Raw genomic sequence first — 12,988 nt, 5'->3', positions numbered from 1 at the left:
GAATCCCAAAAAACGTTCTCAAAAATGAACTTCACGGGGAAGCTCACTGTAAGGCTGTAATTGGCATTTACAGGGTTTTCCACTTCTTCGTGCATGCACGCCTGTTCTTCTTAACTGCCATTGGCTATGAAACGCGGAGCTAAAGTCAATGTGTACGCGTTCCTGCCAATTCCAACCAGCCTCCCTCTCCCGTGATGACCACGCTTGACGTTGGGGAAACATGACGTCATTGCATACACATATTAATGAACGCGCCCCTGCTGCACTTGTCCTCTGCACACAACTGTCGTTGCATCGAGAGCACCTACTGCTCAGAGAACCTAATATATCTGCACTTTTGCTGACTTTGTCTGCAGCAACTGTTTCGCAGTTTTCGTCCTTCCTTTGCGTGTTTCATACATTGCTGTCCTCTCATCGTTTGTTTTGAGGACGCTTGAGCACACGCCGCATTTACGATTTGTTACGACCTCATTTCATTGACGCACACGTATTTGCCGTTTTATCCTCGTTCCTTTTTCATTCTCTTCATTTCGCATCTCTATTCAACCTCGTTTAAGCATATTCATCAGTTTATTTGAAATAATGAGTGAAATCGAGATTGTCAAGACTACGCCTTTTGAAGGCCAACGCCCCGGTACCTCTGGTCTTCGTAAGAAGGTTACCGTGTTCGAACAACCTAACTACATTGAGAACTTTGTTCAGTGCAACCTCGATGTCGTTGAGCCCAGTGCCAAGGGTGCTCATTTGGTTGTCGGTGGTGATGGTCGTTACTTGAACGAACATGCCATTCAAGTTATTGCCAATATTGCTGCTGCCAACGGTGTCGCCAAGCTGATCATTGGCCAAAACGGTATTCTCAGTACCCCTGCTGCCAGTAATGTTATTCGCAAGTATAAGCTTACCGGTGGTATCATTCTCACCGCCTCTCATAATCCCGGTGGACCCAAGAACGATTTTGGTATCAAGTACAACTTGTCCAACGGTGGCCCCGCACCTGAGGGTGTGACTGAGAAGATTTACGCCTTGACCCAGAAAATCACTGAGTACAAGATTATTCGTCTGCCCAAGCTTGACCTTTCTGCCATTGGTACGAAGAAGTATGGTCCTCTTGAGGTTGAAATCATCAGTTCCGTTGACGACTATGTGGAGATGGTGAGAAACATCTTTGACTTTGAAATTATCAAGAAGTTCGTGAAGAGCAACCCTGACTTCAGCTTCTGTTTCGACGGTCTTCACGGTGTCACCGGTCCTTATGGTAAGGCTTTGTTCGTTGACGAGATTGGTCTTCCCGAGACCGTTTGCCAAAACTGCAACCCTCTTCCCGACTTTGGTGGCTTGCATCCCGACCCTAACTTGACCTATGCACGCACTTTGGTGGATCGCGTTGACAGTGAGAAGATCGCCTTTGGTGCCGCTTCCGATGGTGATGGTGACCGTAACATGATCTACGGATACGGCGCCTTTGTCACTCCCAGTGACAGTGTTGCTATGATTGCTCACCATGCGGACGTGATCCCCTATTTCCGCGATGGTGGAATCCACGGTTTCGCCCGTTCCATGCCCACCTCCGGTGCCATTGACCGTGTTGGTAAGCTTCACAACAAGAATGTTTACGAGGTTCCCACTGGCTGGAAGTTCTTCTGCAACTTGTTCGAGGCTAAGAAGCTTTCCATCTGTGGTGAGGAGTCGTTCGGTACTGGCAGTGACCACATTCGTGAGAAGGATGGCCTGTGGGGTATTTTGTGCTGGTTCAACATCCTTGCTGCCTTGAATGCTCGCGACCCCGTCAAGTTCAAAACCATCAAGGACGTGAAGGACGACTTCTACGCCACTTATGGTCGTACTTTCTTCACGCGTTACGACTACGAAAACCTCTCTAGTGAGGATGCCAAGAAGGTCATGGACAAGTTCCGTGCTACCGTCGAGGCTGGTGATGTCAAGGGCAAGACGTTGGCTCCTGGCTACGAGGTCGAGGATGCTGGCGACTTTGAGTACCACGACCCTGTTGATGGCAGTGTGAGCGGTCACCAAGGCCTTTATGCCAAGTTCAAGGACACAAGCCGCATCGTCGTCCGTCTGTCCGGTACTGGATCCAGTGGTGCTACTCTGCGTCTCTACTTGGAGAAGTACGACAGCGATCCCGCCAAGTTCGGTATGGACGCTCAAGATGCCTTGAAGCCCTTGATTCACTTTGCTTTGGATTTGCTGAGTATTGAGACCTTTACTGGTCGCAAGGAGCCTACTGTTATCACTTAAGTTACGATTATATTAGAGTAGAATTAAGAGCATTTCATGAGTAAAGAATGGAGGAGAGGGCGTGGTAATAATGTTTGCCGGTTGCGGGTGCTGTTGATCCCTTGTGAGTGTGCAATGCAGTCCGTCCAAGGCCTGGTACCCCCTTGCACCCGGTTAGTGCCTGCGACATTATCTTCGTGTAGTAAAAACTTTAATGATGTATTTCACGCATAATCCCCTACGGATAAACTCGGAAAAACACACGACGTCATTTCGGTTGTGATAAAGCAAATCGCGACGTTTTCGGAGAAATAGGGGGATTAGATACAGTTAGCAATTGCAACAATGATGAGTAAGGGAGTCGGAAATTGTGTACAAAGTGTGTTTGTAGCAAAGCGCTAATGAAAACAAAGCATTCAATATGTAACTTTCGTCATTTGTCGCCTTACGCCGGCTGTTGCACGTCGCGACATGTCGCTCCTATTCGCACGTTGCCGCCCACCCCTGATAGTTTCTCCGAAATCGCCAACCCAACAGCTACTACGTTATCGGGTCCACTAGGCTTCCTCACTTCCTTACGTCCACTTTGGCACTTAATGATTCTCCGAACGTATTCTGGAGCTTCCTTAGACTTCTTTTGCATTCTTCGGGGCGCAACCCTTACCCTGTTCACACCACGATCGGCAGTCGCTGCGGGGAGGGAAAACGTATAAATACCCAAGAGTTTGACCCAGTTCGACACGCTGAATTTTAATCCAGTTTCTCATTACATCTTCAATTATCGCAATGGCAGTTCCTAAGGTTGGTATCAACGGTTTCGGTCGTATTGGCCGTATCGTTCTCCGTAACGCTATCGAGGCTAAGACCATCGAGGTTGTTGCCGTCAACGACCCCTTCATTGACTTGGAGTACATGGCCTACATGTTCAAGTACGACTCCACCCACGGTCGCTTCAAGGGTGACGTTGAGGTCAAGGATGGTAAGCTCATTGTTGACGGCCACGCCATCACCGTCTTCAACGAGCGTGACCCCGCCGACATCAAGTGGTCCACTGCTGGTGCCGACTACGTTATTGAGTCCACTGGTGTCTTCACCACCAAGGAGACCGCCTCTGCTCACTTGAAGGGTGGTGCTAAGCGTGTCATCATCTCTGCTCCCTCCAAGGATGCTCCCATGTACGTTATGGGTGTCAACCACACCGAGTTCAACCCTGCTGAGACCGTTATCTCCAACGCCTCTTGCACCACCAACTGCTTGGCTCCTCTTGCCAAGGTCATCAACGACACCTTCGGTATCGAGGAGGGTCTCATGACTACTGTCCACGCTACCACTGCTACCCAAAAGACCGTCGATGGTCCCTCCAAGAAGGACTGGCGTGGTGGCCGTACTGCCGGCGACAACATCATTCCCTCTTCCACTGGTGCCGCCAAGGCCGTCGGTAAGGTTATCCCTGCCTTGAACGGTAAGCTCACTGGTATGGCTTTCCGTGTCCCTACCTCTGATGTCTCCGTTGTTGACTTGACTGTCAAGCTCGAGAAGCCTACCACCTACGAGGAGATCAAGGCTGCCGTCAAGGCCGCCTCTGAGGGCCCCATGAAGGGTGTGTTGGGTTACACCGAGGACGCTGTTGTCTCCACTGACTTCACTGGTGACCACCACTCCTCCATCTTCGATGCCTCTGCCGGTATCCAACTCTCCCCCAAGTTCGTCAAGCTTGTCTCCTGGTACGACAACGAGTACGGTTACTCCCGCCGTGTTGTTGACCTTGTTGCCTTCTCTGCTTCCAAGGACAACTAACTAGCTGGTAAGCCTGACGCCAAAAAGCGCCGGGTCGACTAAGCTGCCTGTAAATACCTCATAGCAGTCTACTGGTATTACATACCACACACCTGCATAACCTACATACCCTGCCATAAGTCCATTAATCCAATATGCACATAGCGAACCTATAGTGAAGACTACCTCAATTAGATTTTAACATTCATTGCGCAAACAAGCACTAGCTGTAATAGTGAACCAGAACGTATATATCCCTATAGTGACTTTACGCATCTTTACGGTCTCCATCGCAGTTTTCGTCGCCGATCCTGCTGTCCCTCCGCCTTCTTCCCCGCTCACCAAAATGTTCCATTCGCTTCCACCCCGTTCCGCTCACACCACGGATCGCGATTGCTAACCGCGACAGGAACAGGTATAAATAGGCTGGGACGAGCACCCAGTTTCACCACACTGATTTGAATACATTTCATCTCAACACAACAACTTCACTCAATTTCTTTAACAATGGCTGCTCCTAAGGTTGGTATTAACGGTTTCGGTCGTATTGGCCGTATCGTCCTCCGTAACGCTCTCGAGGCTAAGACCATTGAGATCGTTGCTGTCAACGACCCCTTCATCAGCTTGGAGTACATGGCCTACATGTTCAAGTACGACTCCACCCACGGTCGCTACAAGGGTGATGTTGAGATCAAGGACGGCAAGCTCGTCGTCGATGGCCATGCCATCACTGTCTTCAACGAGCGTGACCCCGCCAACATCAAGTGGTCCACTGCTGGTGCCGACTACGTTATTGAGTCCACTGGTGTCTTCACCACCAAGGAGACTGCCTCTGCTCACTTGAAGGGTGGTGCCAAGCGTGTCATCATCTCTGCTCCCTCCAAGGATGCTCCCATGTACGTTATGGGTGTCAACCACACCGAGTTCAACCCTGCTGAGACCGTTATCTCCAACGCCTCTTGCACCACCAACTGCTTGGCTCCTCTTGCCAAGGTCATCAACGACACCTTCGGTATCGAGGAGGGTCTCATGACTACTGTCCACGCTACCACTGCTACCCAAAAGACCGTCGATGGTCCCTCCAAGAAGGACTGGCGTGGTGGCCGTACTGCCGGCGACAACATCATTCCCTCTTCCACTGGTGCCGCCAAGGCCGTCGGTAAGGTTATCCCTGCCTTGAACGGTAAGCTCACTGGTATGGCTTTCCGTGTCCCTACCTCTGATGTCTCCGTTGTTGACTTGACTGTCAAGCTCGAGAAGCCTACCACCTACGAGGAGATCAAGGCTGCCGTCAAGGCCGCCTCTGAGGGCCCCATGAAGGGTGTGTTGGGTTACACCGAGGACGCTGTTGTCTCCACTGACTTCACTGGTGACCACCACTCCTCCATCTTCGATGCCTCTGCCGGTATCCAACTCTCCCCCAAGTTCGTCAAGCTTGTCTCCTGGTACGACAACGAGTACGGTTACTCCCGCCGTGTTGTTGACCTTGTTGCCTTCTCTGCTTCCAAGGACAACTAACTAGCTGGTAAGCCTGACGCCAAAAAGCGCCGGGTCGACTAAGCTGCCCCGACTCCTGAGTTGAGTTGGTTAGATGCTTTATAGAATTTTATGAAAAGAATTTTGTGGCTCTAAAAGTGTATTGTGATGTGATGGGAAGTTGAGGTGAGTGGTGAGCGTCTTAAGGTGTTATAGGTTTAGTCTTGAGAATCTCTTGGCGTTTGGTTCTGTTTTCGGTTGCCTTGGTCTGGCTTTTGGAGTGGAGCTTTGTTCCGGTAGTAGTGTTTGTCTCTTCTTTTTTACTTTGGTAGTTCTTGATTGTTCCACCACAACCACCACCTTCACTAGCAGCTGTGCTCTTACCCTGTCTGTGACACCCACTTCCTTAGTGTTTTACTACACCCGTGCAACCGGAGTTTTTCTCGACATGCCTCGTGCACAGAAAGGACTCTTGTTGGTCGAATGCGATCCAACAGTCAAACAACTCATCCTGAACTTGGACGAACGGAGTCCGGGAATTGTCATTGAGGAAATTGACGATGAGAGACTCCTCGTCAACGAGAGTCGTCTCGACCAAGTAAAGGCCGAAATTGAACGACGACTCGAGGAGAATACATACCAGCTGGCGCCATAGAGCAAGAAATGTCTGACTGTACCGTACTACGCTAATCCCCTCATCCCATCCATGCACCCATCCATCCGTCCATTTTAGTGAATATGATATTATTAACAAACACTCCTTGTCCCAACGGACCTCCTCACCTCAGGGAGTTTATACCACCATGGAGGCAGCGACACCGGTGCCGCCCAGGGTAGCACTAGAGGTGAACTCGTGGCCCCGGATTCCGGCAAGCAAGTAGCACAAGGCGGTCAGAGCCATGACGACTCCAGCGGCAATGAGGCTGGTGTTTTGGAAAATGCAGCCGAGGAACGTGACGACGGCGAAAAGAATGTAGATAAGCTGTGGTCGTTAGCGAGTGTCTCCGTGTGGGGTTCATGACGTACTGCACGGTAGTAGTTGCTGGCAAAGGCGTTTGTGAAAGCCTGGAACTTGTCGGAGACAGGACAGACGCGAGCCAGCAGTGGGATCTCGATGAAAATGAGAAGCACACCCTCGACCAGCGTGAGTGCTGAGAACAAGACGACCAACTTGATGTGGAACAAGTTGGCAATGCCCAAAATGATGTCAACTACATTGCTTAGTTAGCTCTGTACTACGATTGAGAAAGGGAGAGAGGGACACGACGGACGAGGGGCACTCGAGGGGAAGTCTCCGATCAGACTCGGAGAGACTCTCAAGGGGCAGAAGGAGGTGTACTGGCCGGTCTGAACGGGACGGGAAAAAGCACGGTGGTAGCAAAGGAGCTCGTAAGTTCACGACGGAACGAGCCACGTTTCTTTCACTTAGACACCGCCATTCCTCGCTAACGGCCTCCTTTGTTGTTTGTGACGCTCTACCCAGCGAATTACTTACGCAAAATGGAAAGGAGTCCCAGCCATTGAGCGTAGATACTATGGAACTTGTTAGACTTGAGGGAGCACAAAGAGAGCCTCAGCGGCACCGGTTACGTACGAGAAATTTCTGCTTTTCAGTTCTTCCAAAAATGCCATATTTGTGTTTGTGTAGTATCACAGGAGAAGGCTGAGTGAAGGTGTAAATGCCACCACAAATGGCTCGCCGCAGTCAAAAGCGTTGCGTAGAAGGGCGGTGGAGTGTCGTGGAGTTCGTTGAATTGTGGTGAATGGATTAGTGTGTCTTAGTGAAGGTTAACGTGTTGGGAGGGTGCTACTTAGCTGGACTACTGGTGGTAAAAGGGCTTGGGCCGGTGCTTGCGATATAGTGCAATTGGGGGTGAGCTCAATATGTCCAAGACAGTGTCGACAACCAGTTTAAGAACTGGAACTGTTTTGTCCGAAGGCACACATGCGATGTCATGTGGTGTATTATTACCATTGACCAAGTAGCCAGGACCGAAAGTAATTTACTGACAAGTCGACACAGCATGGGAATTCTTAGACAGACCAAAATAAATTATAATATAATTAAATTCAATCAACGAAATTGAAAATGTTAGTGAATAAATTTCAAGTGTCACACGCCTAATTTACTACGAGTTTAAGCTCAACGCTTTCATTATTAGCATGACCGGTAAAGGAAAAACTGAAAATTCCCGCAACGGAAAGACCATGATATGCCTACATTCCGACAATACACGCATTCTCCCGAAAATGTAGTTGACCACCGTTATCCTGTTCATTACTAAAAACGCATTCTCCTTTGGCTTCGCAATGTTTTATTCACTAGCGCCGAATTGATTCAATTTACGAACAACATTTATCTAGCCAAAGACATCACCATTAGTAGTAATTGTAGAATTAGGCGATGCCAGTTCTTAATTTAAATGTATTAGGACAAGCGATACTTGCGCATGAATATAAAGAAACCATATTTCAAGAGTCTTCAACTTCACTCATGCTTTACTTACAGGGAAGAACGTCTTTTCCGTTTATGTGAATTGCTATTAAAATAGAGATAATAAAAAAAAAAGATAATCAACTCCTCATAGTTTGACTTGCATTCATTCTTATAGTGAATCACCTAAACCATCGAATTGTATCCATCTTCTCACCTCATACGCTACCCTCATTCATGTCCCTTGGGACGACCGAAGCTGGTTTAGGGAATCATAAAGAAAAACATATTGTCTTACAATGTTCTTTAACACACTTACCCTTCAAGTAACGTCATATGTAATTCAATGCGCCAAAAGTGTTAGCAACATCAATGAACATGTAGAACAACTGAGCTAAGTATGCGTAACGCCAATATCTCTATACTATGGGTTCGAGAATAAAATTATTTCGCGTGGTTTATCCTTTCGCTGATAACCCTAACAGGAAAAATCTGTCGTATAACGCTCGAAATTGCTGTAATTAAAAACAAACATTGGGAAATTAGGGCAAGTCATTGATGCTTGTTACATAAACAACACTTAATTTTGCGAATAACTTACGGAAAATCATTTTCTTAGGATGATCAAATGGGAGATGGTTCGGGAGGATTAACACAGCTATTTGAACAGAATAGTCAAGACGATTTCAACGCAATTAACGATGTAATTGCATCAAAAGACCTGGCTGATGCACCATTTCCTATTGATGTTTTACAAGAAGAAGGTGACAATGATGAACCTTTAGACTTCCCTAGTCAGGCGTCTTCTCTCCAAGACGTTGATGACGAAAGCATACCGGAACGAACAGAAATTTCGAGTGAAAATCCGTCGAGACGAAAGATTCATTCTTCATACACAAACTCTTTTCCATCCCCATTGGACGAAGAAATACAGGTCCCCGATACCATTGCAAAAAACAGGACACAGAATAAACTGTTTCATCAACCATCATCAGAAGGTCTGCCCACAACTTCACAAATCATCGAAGCTACGCCCACGCGCGTTTCTTCCCTCCACTCGCTTTCTCAGAATTTCAGGCGAAAAGCAGATGACAATGCCAATACCCACACTACTCCCATATCCAAGAAGACGCGAGAATCGACCTCGGACTTCAGTGTTTCAGTGTCCCTGAACTCGTTAAAGAAGAATTTGTCCTTTAACAACTCAGTCACAGAAGACCGCTATGAAAAAGACAACACCCCATCAGTCCGAAAGTCAACTATCTTTGATGAAGACTTACGCGTCTTTGCCTTCTTTAAGGGACATCCATCCTACTACTACCCGGCTACGCTAGTGACTGAATTGGACAATTCTGCGAATGCTAATAAAGTATACACAGTTAGATTTGACGATTCAACTACAGGCACTGTAAAAATGAACCAAATGCGCTTGTTGGAGTTCAAGGAAGGAGACACAGTTCGTGTTGCTGGAAGAGGAAACGCGAACTACAAAGTTTTGAAAGTCTCAAGGCAAATTCCAAAAGAGCAACAAAACGAATACGTATCTCTCGACAACAAGGGAAACAATTTAATCACAGTCTATCGTCTAAAAAAGGAAGAATTGACTGTATCCGTCGGTCTCATCTACTTACCACCATCTCATATTAAGCAATTTGAGGACCGAACAGTTGCAGAGTACGTTTCCTCGAAAGAAAGTAAAGCCACTGAGTTAGATCCTGCTTTTATAAACACGACTCCTTTACGTTTCCCGCAACTCCGAGCAAGTACCTCTTTATGCATACAAAAGTATGAAAATGGCGGATTCTTTAACGACTGTCTATTCGTTCTCACAGGATCAAATTCATCATACAACCGTCTTGAAATGAAAAACCTAATAAAACAATTTGGAGGTACTGTCTTGGATGATGGCTTGAGGACACTCTTTGTAATTAACGAGAATTGGTCAAAACGTCCTCTCCTTAAAACAGTGTCGAGAACTTGGATGAAGGCTTACGTTGTTTCGGACACTTATTCACGAAAAGTTAAATACCTTGAAGGCCTGGCACTTAACGTCCCGTGCGTTCATTTTATGTTTATTTTTGACTCCATACGGTTAGCAACATTATTGGATCATTCTCCGTACATGTTAGCGGCGGGGTTCTCGCGCCGATTAAACTGTTGCCTATCCCAAAATGTTACCAATTTTGTTGAAGGTGAAAGTCTTTATCAACGTATAAAAGATAGAAGGCTTCCTTTACAGGACGTTAAGATACTATTTTCTGACAATGTCTTATCGAAAACGTCCTCTCAGCAAAAACGAGCAAAGAAAAGTGATGACTTAATAACCTACATGTTTCATGCTTTCTGCCTCGGCGCAACTGTAAGTCATGTCAGTCTGAGCGACGCCGACGATCACAACTGGGATGTAATTATATCTGACTTGAAAATGGCTAGTTCTGAACCAGGTGAACAGATCCACGAGTCAAGCTGGATCACGGAGTGTGTCATTAGTGGCAGTTTTGTACATAATTATGATTGGAAACTGGGTCCTTGAAATACCCTTTATTCATTCTCTTTTAATTTCATATCAATTTTGATTTTTCAACATAATTCTAATCTAGAAATCTTATCAATGAGTTTTTTGTTTCTTCCGAGGTATTAGTACATTCATTGGTCGTGATGTGTCTGAATTCACGTTACGTTTGTTCAGAGGTTTCGTTTCATTCAAGGTGTCTTTATTGCAACCGTTTATGGTTTCATATACGCGAAAATGTTCGCCCTTCTTTCGGGCGAACACTCTTTGCAAACTCCCAAGAAAACCGAGCGTTGATTCTTTCGTGACTGCAGGGGATACGAAAGAATATTGTAGCAATTGTGAGTACATTTTTTGGTAAAGTTTTGGTCCAACAAGTAACCCAGAAGGTTTTGAAACAGTCGAGACTTGAGGAATACAAAGGGAAAAGAAAGCAACAAGCTTTCCTGAACAGCACTCCTGTCGAAAGGACAGCGTTTCCCAAAACTTGTCTGTTTGCATGTCATCATTCTGTAATTCTAACTCGTCCAAGTATCGGGCCTTGGGATCGTCAGGAAACCGAGGAATTAATTTCGTGGCCGTACCGTTATCAAAGACGGTGTCTGAAAACCAAAACTCATTTGGAAAAAATTGTTTCAGATTGGTAAAACCCGGAACATATAAATGTCCCGTAACAGACTCTTCCACTTTAACCTCAAGCGATTTCTCTTTTCGGGGCTTCTGCTGTGGCTCTTTGCTTACAGAACTCACTTTATTGTCTTCAAGTTGTTTTCGCACACTTTCAAGTACCTTTACCCACCATTTCACAAGATCCGTATCTGAACATACATGCTTCTTGCCATTGTTCGCGGACTCGGGAAACAAATATTGACCCTGAGAAATGGCAAAGAAGCAAATTACAGTTTCCTTCGCTTGTACAGGTCTAACATGTTCACTGTGCACCAAGTGAAGAAGAATAGCAACAGTTGCGGGACGAAGGACAGACAGCTTAGAAGTCTGGAAACCCGTGCTGTCGGCTTTTGATACGAAAATGTAGCGTCGTTCTTGAGTATCATACACAATAATTTCTAAACCAAACACAAAAAGATGGTCCTGGGAAAGTAAAAACAGATGATTAGAGGCAGATGCATTGTGTGTTTCGTCCGATTTCATCGCCTTTTCTCCGAAAAGTCCCTTACATGGTGTAAACTTCGTCCTTAAATGAACGACATCTACAGAGTCTCCTTGGGCGATATTCGCAGCCAGTAAGGAAGACAACTCTGCCATATTATTTTATCCTATTATCACCGGCAACACATAACATCTTGCTGCAACTCATAATCCTTCACGGTGTAGATAGTTTGGTGGTGTATATGCTCTACCCTTACCAAAGATATCCACGCTCTTTTTTTTTGAGCGTGTGCCCACTGAACAGAGAGGTGTGCTAGTGCCTGATATTGGAGCTGCCAACTACCAAAAAAATACATCTTCCTGTACACGCCCTTAACAATGGCAGATTTCGACTTGAAGACTCTTAATGAGCTTTACGAACAAAAGAACTGGGACGGTTGTAAGACAGAATTGCTTAGACTGAAAATTGTCTTGGCTAGAAACGATTTATTACTGCCTACAGACCAAGAAGACACTTCTTGTTTTGCCCGTACGTGCTGCATAAAAAAACTTGGTTTCGTATGCTAATAAGGAAAATAAATAGGTAACGTTTATGAATACGGTGCTCTTGTTTCTGTTCAAATAGCCGACATTGACTCTTTTGCTCGTTATGCCAACCAAGTAATGCCCTTTTACTACTGCCCTTCCCTCGCGCCTTCACCTAGAATGGGTTTGGTAATGGCTTTAAAAATGCTGTATCTGCTTTCGGAAAACAGAATTGCAGAGTTTCATACGGCCCTGGAATCCATGCCGGACAAAACTCTCTTTGAAAACGACACTTACGTCAAATGGGTCATGTCCCTAGAGCAAAATGTGATGGAGGGTGCCTTTGATAAGGTTGCACGGTCTATCAACGAGTGCAATGTGCTCGAATTCTCTTACTTTATGAATATTGTCATGTCGATGGTTCGAAACGAAATTGCATCCTGTGCCGAAAAAGTGTACTCGACGCTTCCTCTCACAAACGCAACCAGCTTGCTATTCCTCAAAGGAACGGCGGAGACAGAACGGTTGGCTGCTGAGCGCAACTGGACCGTTAAAAACGGTATGATCACATTCCCCAAAGAAACACAAACCGATTCCTACGACATGGACATGGATGAGGAAAGCACCAGCGATCTGAACCTCCTTGATCCCAAGCATGACGCTGCTGTAAAGAACATCCGTCAATTACTTGGTTATACCGCAGAGCTGGAACAAATTGTCTAAGTAAGAATTCAATGCATTCGATCATGACATGGGTGGACCCTTTCCTTTGTTCACCATGACACACACTATTACCGTAAATGAAAGATGGACGCAACAGAAGCGAAAGACCGCCTTTAGAACCTAAAACAACGCACAAATAAACCGTCGACCAGCACAACACACACTCGCGAGGCTCACTCCTCTCCCCCGACCTCTAC

At 46.3% G+C, this 12,988-nt stretch overlaps 8 protein-coding genes across 8 annotated transcripts; 6 read left to right on the top strand and 2 right to left on the bottom strand.

Moving 5' to 3' along the window:
• Positions 1-582: 582 nt before the first annotated feature.
• On the top strand, positions 583-2,256 carry SJAG_01209 (phosphoglucomutase; the record flags this gene model as incomplete). The annotated part of the gene is made up of 1 exon (XM_002172427.1): positions 583-2,256. One exon carries the CDS (start codon positions 583-585, stop codon positions 2,254-2,256), a length of 1,674 nt encoding a protein of 557 aa, XP_002172463.1.
• Positions 2,257-3,021: 765 nt separating this feature from the next.
• Positions 3,022-4,032, top strand: SJAG_06622 (glyceraldehyde-3-phosphate dehydrogenase Tdh1; the record flags this gene model as incomplete). The annotated part of the gene is made up of 1 exon (XM_011050769.1): positions 3,022-4,032. The coding sequence occupies one exon, from the start codon at positions 3,022-3,024 to the stop codon at positions 4,030-4,032; it is 1,011 nt and encodes a 336-aa protein (XP_011049071.1).
• A 486-nt stretch (positions 4,033-4,518) lies between these two features.
• On the top strand, positions 4,519-5,529 carry SJAG_06621 (glyceraldehyde-3-phosphate dehydrogenase Tdh1; the record flags this gene model as incomplete). Its single annotated transcript, XM_011050768.1, has 1 exon — positions 4,519-5,529. One exon carries the CDS (start codon positions 4,519-4,521, stop codon positions 5,527-5,529), a length of 1,011 nt encoding a protein of 336 aa, XP_011049070.1.
• Positions 5,530-5,658: 129 nt separating this feature from the next.
• Positions 5,659-6,244, top strand: SJAG_01207 (transcription factor TFIIH complex subunit Tfb5). Its single transcript, XM_002172425.2, has one exon. It carries the CDS (start codon positions 5,936-5,938, stop codon positions 6,140-6,142), a length of 207 nt encoding a protein of 68 aa, XP_002172461.1. The 5' UTR covers positions 5,659-5,935; the 3' UTR covers positions 6,143-6,244.
• Positions 6,211-7,209, bottom strand: SJAG_01206 (hypothetical protein). Its single transcript, XM_002172424.2, has 4 exons — positions 7,082-7,209; positions 6,983-7,020; positions 6,514-6,698; positions 6,211-6,469 (listed from the first exon to the last, which is right to left on the bottom strand). Exons 1-4 carry the CDS (start codon positions 7,117-7,119, stop codon positions 6,281-6,283), a joined length of 450 nt encoding a protein of 149 aa, XP_002172460.2. The 5' UTR covers positions 7,120-7,209; the 3' UTR covers positions 6,211-6,280.
• Positions 7,210-8,009: 800 nt separating this feature from the next.
• On the top strand, positions 8,010-10,454 carry SJAG_01205 (DNA repair protein RAD9; the record flags this gene model as incomplete). Its single annotated transcript, XM_002172423.2, has 1 exon — positions 8,010-10,454. Exon 1 carries the CDS (start codon positions 8,550-8,552, stop codon positions 10,452-10,454), a length of 1,905 nt encoding a protein of 634 aa, XP_002172459.1. The 5' UTR covers positions 8,010-8,549.
• A 75-nt stretch (positions 10,455-10,529) lies between these two features.
• Positions 10,530-11,770, bottom strand: SJAG_01204 (RTT109 family histone lysine acetyltransferase; the record flags this gene model as incomplete). The annotated part of the gene is made up of 1 exon (XM_002172422.2): positions 10,530-11,770. The coding sequence occupies exon 1, from the start codon at positions 11,697-11,699 to the stop codon at positions 10,530-10,532; it is 1,170 nt and encodes a 389-aa protein (XP_002172458.1). The 5' UTR covers positions 11,700-11,770.
• Positions 11,771-11,833: 63 nt separating this feature from the next.
• SJAG_01203 (19S proteasome regulatory subunit Rpn12) lies at positions 11,834-12,988 on the top strand. Its single transcript, XM_002172421.2, has 2 exons — positions 11,834-12,072; positions 12,127-12,988. The coding sequence occupies exons 1-2, from the start codon at positions 11,922-11,924 to the stop codon at positions 12,789-12,791; spliced, it is 816 nt and encodes a 271-aa protein (XP_002172457.1). The 5' UTR covers positions 11,834-11,921; the 3' UTR covers positions 12,792-12,988.

The sequence above is a fragment of the Schizosaccharomyces japonicus genome (assembly GCF_000149845.2).
Source record: "Schizosaccharomyces japonicus yFS275 unplaced genomic scaffold supercont5.3, whole genome shotgun sequence".
In the NCBI taxonomy this organism is placed as follows: Eukaryota; Fungi; Ascomycota; class Schizosaccharomycetes; order Schizosaccharomycetales; family Schizosaccharomycetaceae; genus Schizosaccharomyces; species Schizosaccharomyces japonicus.
Note: the sequence above shows the minus strand (reverse complement) of the source record. Positions and strands in the feature narration are given on the sequence as shown.